This window comes from Myotis brandtii, unplaced genomic scaffold, assembly GCF_000412655.1.
Source record: "Myotis brandtii unplaced genomic scaffold, ASM41265v1 scaffold105, whole genome shotgun sequence".
In the NCBI taxonomy this organism is placed as follows: domain Eukaryota; kingdom Metazoa; phylum Chordata; class Mammalia; order Chiroptera; family Vespertilionidae; genus Myotis; species Myotis brandtii.
In genome coordinates this window covers 6,429,257-6,437,958 of record NW_005353538.1, presented here as the reverse complement: position 1 = coordinate 6,437,958, position 8,702 = coordinate 6,429,257, and the positions used below count along the sequence as shown (strand labels likewise).

Sequence of the window (8,702 nt, the reverse complement as noted above, 5' to 3'; positions counted from 1 at the left end):
CCTTGACCCCACCCCCTATGTGTCTGCCTGACCCGCCTCTCGCTGGCCCGAGCCGGCCCCGCCTCCTGCGAGCCTGGGTCCCGCCCTCGGACTTCCAGGACTGCGTCCCGGTCTGTACAGAGGCGCCTCCTACCGGCCCGGACTCCGTGCAGAAGGGAGCTCGCCTCTGGTCGGTGCAAACCACTCCCTCGCTCCGCCCCGGCCGGCCTCTCCACCTGCCGGTGTGGAGCCCGCAGGTGCTCGCCCCAGAAAGCGCACCAGGCGTGTTCCGTAAGAGATTTATTGTTCCTAGCGGCTCAGCACCTTCGAGAACCAACGGTCTGGCCACGCAGTGCTGTCAGTATCAGTGACTTGAGGTCCTGGTAATGGATGCTTGGAAAATGCTTCCTCCAAGCCTCAGGTGTCTGTTCAGGTCTGGACGTGGACCCAGCCACTGAGCAAATGGCCCAGCCAGGCCCAGGGCTGTGTACTAAAGCCCAGGAGGCCTTTTCAGTGCACGTCTTCTTCAGCTTTGCAGTTTCAGGTATGCAACAGGGCGTCATTAAATTAAGTTCAACAAGGTCAGCTCAAGTACTTAAGGGGTAACCTGTTTTTCCCTCACTTTTTTTTTTTTTGAGAGTAGGATCAAAACCTACCTTCCCGCACACTCAACCTACCCCCTCGTTTTAAGTGCAACTCCATCCACCCCTGACTAACCCAAATACAACTCCAAGCTCACGGCGGCAAATAAGAGATAGGCATATGGGGAGAGAGCAAGACTGGGGACACAATTCCAGGGGCTCCTGAATTCTTTAAACTTAAAATGTGGCACCATTCCTGGGCTGCCACCCGGTTCTCCAAAAACAGTTTATTGTCCCACGGGAGTCCTGGTGAAATGATGGAAGCTGGTCCTTCTTCCCCGAGGCTCACACTAGCGTCCCGTTCTTGCTGTCATAGCAGGGCGTGGCCTGGGGGAAGGAAAGGGTGGCATACTCTGTAGCATTTTCTGACTGCAGGTGCTTCACCTCCCGGGCGGAGCGTGGCTGGGGCTGGCTGCACACTTGAATGACTGCGTAATGTAAGCTGCTGTCCTCTGACCTGGGGCCTTGCTTCCGCCGCTGAGACGCAGGCGGCTCCAACACCTGCTTACGCGCATGTCCTGTTGTGACATGGCCCTGGGAAGAATGGACAACATTAAGAGAGATTCTTGGCTTGGTTTGGCCCCCCCACCTTCAATGATGTCCCTCTATTTTGCTCCATTAGAGGGGCACCGAGGAGGAAGGGCAGAACAGGCAAGTTCTATAGATGGCTGAGACGAGTCTGTTCCAGGGGGAAAGGCCAAGGCCTGGCATCCCTAGTCCGAGCCGCCCTCGAGAAGGGACAGAGGCCTGTCATTACCTTTGTGCCATTCTGCTTCTGTCGCTGCTGCTTCAGTGTCCATCTGGGTTGACCCCCTGGGAGGAGGAAATCCAATTTAAACCCATTCACTCTTCCCTGTCTCTACTGAGGTTGCCATCTTCAAACCTCTATTAAACTATTATGGCGGGCTTCTAACTAATCTCCCTACGTCTGTTCTCACCTTCTTCACTTCCATCATTCCCACATCCAAACTCTTTAGTAGGGAATGCAATCTGGCCCTTTTACAATCTGCCCATAATATCTTCCATCCTCATCTTTCTCTGGTCCCTAACAGTGTTCCACAAATACATGTTGAGAGTCCATTAGATTCCAGGCTCTCTGCCACATTGTGGGAATAGAAGAATGAGCAGGCTGCTTCCTCTGCCTCAGGGAGCTGACAGTCTACTAGGGGAGACATAGAAGTACACAGACTATTACAGTGCAGTGTGGTAAGTGCTTAGCTACCAAACAACTGGTCACTTTCAATCAAATCAGCCTCTTCTCTCTCTCCTTTCTTTTTTTCTGCATAAGATAATTCCCTTGCCTAAAATAGCCTCTCCTCCCTGCTCCTCTTCCAACTTGTGAACTTGGTATTACTTCTTCAACGTTGGTGTTTCCTGCCATTCTCCCACAGCAGGAGTATGCATCCCTTATAGCACTAGTAGATGACAGTATGGTTACTTGTTTACATATCTATCTCTCAAACTTGATCTTCCCCTCTTTTAGGGCCAACACCGTGTGTCCTTCCTCTTGTGCCTTTCTCTCTCCTCGGGTTCCTTCAGTGCCTCATATACAGTATAAGTGCTCAGTAAATTTTGGTGGATGAATGAAAGCATGAACAAACAACCTTGCCCACTGCAATAATAGAGAGGATGAGACCCAGAGTTTCAGAGATGGTCTTGAACCCAGTAACCTAAAGGTTCTCTGTAGTGCACTGTCTCCCTTTATCCCTCCCAACACTACCCTTTCCCACCCTTATGCTCCTTCCAAAGACACCACTTCTGTTATCTTCTCTAATTTGCTACCAGCTCCCTCCACCCCGGCCCCACCCAGTCCCTCTCCTCCCCCAGTTACCCATTTTCTTTTTCCTCTGGAAGATGGATGGGCAGCTCCTGTGAAAGGAAAAACAGATCACCCATGTGTAAGAGACCTGGCCTCTATCGTCCCTCCTTCATCATTTGCTCTGTGATCTCTTTAACATTCTAGGATGATCTTCCCTCCCCTCCCTCTAACAAGTCACCCTGAGCCAGCCCCAAAGCATTTATCAAGGATACCACACCTCTCCCAAAGAGATGGTTCTGGAAGGCGGAGTGGAACAACTGACATAACCAAACCCAAAATACAGACTCCGGCAGCCAGTCATTACATGCCAGGGAGGAAGCTGGGTTGAGCGCTATTCTGAGATTGTCTAACAGGCTAATTCCAGCAGAGGGTAAGGGAAACCGGCCAAATAATGGGATATTCCTGGATTCAGAGACCCTCTTGCTTCTGCGTCACTGCCTTTTTAGGGGTCTCTGCCAGTCTGGGGTTCTCATTGTGGGAGTCACAGGAGCTGCCACAACCAGGGCTCACTAGTTAGGGCTCCTCAAAGCCCTTTCCTAACAGGTGACCTCCCTCCCTGCTTCCCTGTCCTTGTGTTTAATTAACAAAACTGTGAGATGTTTAACCTTTAAGGCCCATAGCACAGGGAGCTTTGAATTTGGTGAGTGACTCAGCTACCCCGAGCTCACTGCAGGGCAGATCTCTGATACTCATTTCTGAGCCCCTAGGGTCCCCAATGGAGCCGGTGTGTCTATGATCGTCAACTGTTTTATGGCCAGAGAAACACTTGTCTGAGGAAATAGACTAAATAGTTTGGAGCTTACTCCCATGCTTTTTCTTGCTAGTACATTTCCAGCTCTCACCTGGGCCAACCCTATTTGTCTGACTTCTGTCTTCTGAAGGAAGTTTCCTTTTATTGCTACTTAAAAAGAGAGGAAAACTTACAAACCATGTCCATTTTACTACTGTGGAAAAATCAGGATTTCCCCACACATTTCTGACAGAGATTTGTGTTCCGGTTAGATTTTTGGTTTTAACGCAGCTTGCTGAGTTGAGAGCTGTTAGTCACTATCTGAATGCTACAGGTGATTCAGAAGAAAGGCATTGAAACTATTTCTGGGTCTTTCTACTTCCTCTTTGGCTACTTCAGTTCTTCCTTTCTCTTACCACTCACTGCCTAGCCTCTAATTCCCTGTCCCTTGTCACTATTGTCTACCTAATTACTTCTACTTAAATGGATAAAGAAAATATTAATTCTAAAATGACATAGGGTTGGGCAACCCAATTTTAGTAAATGGAGCCTGCTCCCAAGTTCAATATTGCACAATGCCTGGACACAACCCACATGGAATATGCAGTTACTCTTTGGTGACAAGACTTTATTTTTAGCTTAGAATTAAGGAAACTAAATGGGCACTCTCCCATGTGGGTAGTAGGAGTAAAAATTGGTGCAATCTTTCTAGAATGCAATTGGCAATACGTATAAAAAACCTTAAACAAATGTGTGTACCCTTTGATATAGCAATTCCATAGCCTAAGAAATAATCTGGCAGGTGCAAATATGAATACTTAATATAGCATTATTTACAATGGCGAAAAACAGTAAATATTTTAAATGTCCAACATTGGGAACTGATTGAATAAATGGCATCTCTAATCAATGGAAAATCACACATCCATTTAAGAAAAATGTTGGAAGCACACCTAATAGCATTGAAAATTTTCTTCCGTATTAAGTTTAAAAAGGTAATAAGATATGTTTTGGGATAAAAACCATCTACATAGGCATTTTAAAAAGATTACATGGAAATATACTCAAATGTTCCTGTCATTTCTGGGTGCTTATATTTATGGTTTTTGTTTTCTGCTCTTTGGTATTTTCCAAATGTTCTACAATGATTAAATATTACTTTGTAATAAGAAAAACATTTTAAAATAAAAATCTCTTTAATTATCATAGTATCTTTAAATCTCTGGAAGTTATTGAGATTATGAGAAATACTATTTACCTAGCCCTACTAATACTTTGAGAGGAAAAAATATACAGGGTGGGCAAAAGTATGTTTACAGTTGTTCGTATGGAAAATAATACAACAATAATACAAGAATAAACTCTGTTTCATGTACTCACAACTATAAACCTACTTTGTCCAACCCTGTAATTTGGTTAGACTCTCTGGTATAGTGTTTCTAGCCAGGCTCTAGAGTCAGACTGATGCTATCAGACTAGCTGTGTGACATTCAGCAAGTTTTAACTTATTAGGCTTCCAATCAATAAAATGAGGATGACAAAAGAACCTGAACCTTATGGGATTATTGTAAGAATAAAATAAGATAATAAATGTAAACTATTCAGCTAGCTGCCTGGCATATAAGGAGCATCAGTCAAAGCTGACTACTATGACTACCATCATCAGAGGAAAAAATAACCAAAAGGAAGAACATGAAGACTTGGGAAGGAAGGAAGTGAAAGAAGCTATTACATCCCCTTCTTTAGGAGCTTTTAGATGTTTCTGGATATCTTATGTCTGTAGGACATTTCAGAGTTTAAAAAATGCTTTTTTTCCCCAATCCTGACAACATATCAGGAAGCATGTATTATTGTTCCCATTTTACAGATCAGTCAACTAAGGCCCTAAAAACTTTATGTTACTCAAGAAGGCAGAGACCAAATTTCCTATTTTTACTATGTCTTCTGCATCTATCACTATGCCCAGTACATATAGGTATTGAACAAAATATTTGTTTAAGAAATGAATAGAGCCCTAGCTGGTTTGGCTCAGTGGATAGAGCGTCAGTCTGTGGACTGAGGGTCCTGGGTATTCTGATCATCAAGGTCACATGCCCAGATTGCGGGCTCGATCCCCAGTAGGGGGTGTGCAAAAGGCAGCCAATCAATGATTCTCCCTCATCATTGATGTTTCTATCTCTCGCTCCCTCTCCCTTCCTCTCTGAAATCAATAAAAATATATTTTAGAAAAAAGAAAAAAGAAATGAATGGATAAATGAATGTGTAATAGGAACAGGACTTGAATCCAATGTACTGACTCCAACTCATATGCCCTTTTCAGTGTACCTCAATTATCTCTTTAAATATAATGATGCTTTATTCATAAACAAGGTATCCTCAACACTGCCCCAGGCTTGGAAAGGTATAGCTAAGAAGGCATTGGTTATATAAAACCAGGTCCGGGGGTCTCTAGTGATGAAAACTCTGGGAAAGAACAATAAAGACATTATAATTAATTTACAGTGAGGCTTTCACATGTCCTCTGCTCTTCAAACCTGTCATCTAAATGACATGTCATGTTATCTATATTTTAGATATCATAGGTCATGTCATCTGTATTTTATATATGAGAAAAAAATAGAAGTAACAGGATTTGCCTAAGGTCACAGAGCAAATAAGTGTGAAAGTTATATTCAAATATTCCATGGGTCTCCTCTCCTCTTCTGCCCTTTTAAATAAACATTTCTCCAATGTTGAGTTGCTTGACTTGGGAGGCAGTATTACGCAGTGGTTTAAGGCATGAGCTCTGAAATCAGACAGATCTAGATTGGAATCTTGGTTTACGTGCTTACTAGCCATGTGGCCTCAGACAACTGCTCTGAGCCTCAGCTTCTCAGCTGTAAAAACAGGAGGAGATGTAAGCCACCTCTCGCATAGAATAGTTGGGAAAAGTAAATGAGATTGTAAAGTGGTAAGCTACAAGTGCTACAATTCTTATCATCTGGGGAAGGAGGGAAGTGGGAAGAAGAGAGAGGAGAGGAAGAGGAGGACAAAGAGAAACAATGCCAGGTCACCATTCCATCCCTGCTTTGGACATTCTACTGACAGCTGGCGTGGCTGTGTTTTCTGAAGTCTCCTGAAAGGAGTGAGCACAGAAGGAGGTGCTGTTCTGGTGGAGGCACAGGGAGGTGCCAGACGGAGGAAAGTGGCAGTGGGAGGTTGGCAGAGAACTATCTGCAGCTCGATCTTATTCTCAGGGCCTCCATGTCAACCCACACCGATGTTACCCTCTCCCCTTGCCCCCTACTCACCTGCTTCCCCCGCAGCAGAGCCGGTTTCCCATGGTGCTCTGTCTCCGAGGGAGCCTCGCTGTTTATCTACATAAAGAGCTTGTGCATTTCCTGGTTCCTGGTTTAGTTTTCAGTAGCAGCTCCCAGGCAGTCTGTCAGTGTCAGATTTCAACCTAGCAGGTTGCACTTTGGAAGCCACCTGCTGGAATGATTCCCAGGTGACTGCGCCCAGCCAAAGGGTAGAGGAACACACACGGGCTCCAGGTGAGAACTACCTCACCTTGGGGATTTGGAGCTGCTTTGATGAAACCATGAACTTTGAGCTTCAAGCTCCAATGAAAAGAAACCTGAGATAGAAAAGGGCGTTGGGCTTCCTTAGGAAATGTTTTTCCATGATATCACACTGTTATTGAAATATGTCCTCTAAAATGGAGTAAAGAGCCTCACCTTCTGTTTCCCAGCACTACTCAGCTCTAATTGAGTTTCACTTTCAAGGTTATCAGTATCAGTTTCTCATTATCCCTGTCCAGAATCTGGATTTGAAAACTGTAGTCTCTAGGAAACGTTAGGTGAATAGATTTCTTTTTATTCTTTCTCCCTTGCTATTGGAATTAACGTGGGCAAATCACTTTTATCTTAGGACTGTAATAATGAAGGACCGAACCTATTGCCCAATCCCCTTTCTGGTAAAGAATCATATGATTGCAATGGCTTCAGCACTTCTTAACCACTCACTTCCCCATTCCCAGTACAGAACTATAGAATCCCTACTTACAGCTCAACTCAACTTCTCCTTCCAGTGACCTAAAATTACATTCATTCCACACTCACCAGCAACTAGGATGCAGTCAAGCAAATCCCTCTGTAGAGAATATGGGCTCTAGGAGAGTTTTTGAAACCCATAAAGCTTGTCTCCAGTGCTCCCCCCCCCCCATCTGCCTTGTTCAGATGCCCAGGTATTTGCTCTTTATGGGTATTCAGGACCCACCACTCCACCCTGCACTCCACAGAGAGTACCCTGGACTCTTCACTCTTCCCCATCTTCTTTCCTTAAGAAAAATGCAACAATAAGAGTGAGGGCTTTATAGGATTGTGGTGAAGATTAAATGAAATAATGTATGTAAAGCTCTAGCCCAGGGCCTGGCACATAGGAGCTCTCAGCTCAAGCTATTGTTATTATTTATTGTTTTCAGCTAATCGTCAGATGGTAAAGCATCTTTATTATCTTGTGCTGGATCATTGCACAGCTACTTATATCATGGCCATGCCTCTCCCCGGCAATTCATTCTGTACTCTACCATTACCCATATTCTTTTCATCCTGTGACACAAACATCTTAGCCTGGCACTCAGAGCTCTCCAAATTTGGTCCGTTTCCAGCCAATTTCTCTAATTTGAAGGAAGACACTTAGATTCTATATGGCCGGAAACTCCAAAGGAAACAACAGTGTGTTGTGGTAGCCAGATCCACCTAAAGCAGCATTAATAGCAGTCCAGAGTGGTAAACAACGGCATTGATTATTCCACTGAAGTCTGTTCCAGTCAGTCTATGACTGGATTAAGTCATTTATTTATTTATCTATCTATTTATCTATTTTCTTTTTAGAGAGAGAAACATTGACTTGTTGTTCCACCCACCTAGGCATTCACTGGTTGACTCCTGCAGGTGCCTTGACCAGGGATCAATCAAACATGCAACCTTGGCACATGAGGATGACATTCCAGCCAACAACCGAGCTACCCGGCCAGGGCTGGAATAATAATTTTAGTACTCTATGTTGATTTTCAAGTTATGTTGTCAAAAGGCAGTGTGTTTAAGAGAGAGTTGTCTAGATATCAAGCTATATTACAAAGCCACTGTTCTCAAAACTGCCTGGTACTGGCACAAGAACAGACATATAGACCAATGGAACAGAACAGAGAACCCAGAAATCAACCGAAGCCATTATGCTCAATTAATATTTGACAAAGGAGACAAGAGCATACAATGGAGTCAAGAAAGTCTCTTTAATAAGTGGTGTTGGGAAAATTGGACAGATACATGCAAACAAATGAAACTAGACCACCAACTTACACCATACGCAAAAATAAACTCAAAATGGATAAAGGACTTAACCATAAGATGGGAAACCATAAAAATCTTAGAAGAGTCCATAGGCAGCAAAATATCAGACATATGTCGTAGCAATATCTTTACCGATACGGCTCCTAGGACAATGGAAACTAAGGAGAAAATAAACAAATGGGACTACATCAAAATAAAAA

General features: G+C 44.0%; 1 protein-coding gene across 1 annotated transcript; it reads right to left on the bottom strand.

The window, feature by feature from the left end:
* Window positions 1–266: 266 nt before the first annotated feature.
* LOC102256124 (chromosome unknown open reading frame, human C11orf52) lies at window positions 267–6,843 on the bottom strand. Its single transcript, XM_005856837.2, has 4 exons — window positions 6,460–6,843; window positions 2,452–2,489; window positions 1,378–1,433; window positions 267–1,154 (listed from the first exon to the last, which is right to left on the bottom strand). The coding sequence occupies exons 1-4, from the start codon at window positions 6,489–6,491 to the stop codon at window positions 906–908; spliced, it is 375 nt and encodes a 124-aa protein (XP_005856899.1). The 5' UTR covers window positions 6,492–6,843; the 3' UTR covers window positions 267–905.
* Window positions 6,844–8,702: the final 1,859 nt, after the last annotated feature.

Excerpts from the sequence above, each read along its gene's own strand:
- LOC102256124 (XM_005856837.2), bottom strand. The coding sequence starts at position 6,491 with ATGGGAAACCGGCTCTGCTGCGGGGGAAGCAG. Across the intron at positions 1,434-2,451 it reads CCAGAGGAAAAAGAAAATGG|GGGGTCAACCCAGATGGACA; the intron begins GTAACTGGGGGA and ends TCCTCCTCCCAG. Across the intron at positions 1,155-1,377 it reads AGAAGCAGAATGGCACAAAG|GGCCATGTCACAACAGGACA; the intron begins GTAATGACAGGC and ends CATTCTTCCCAG.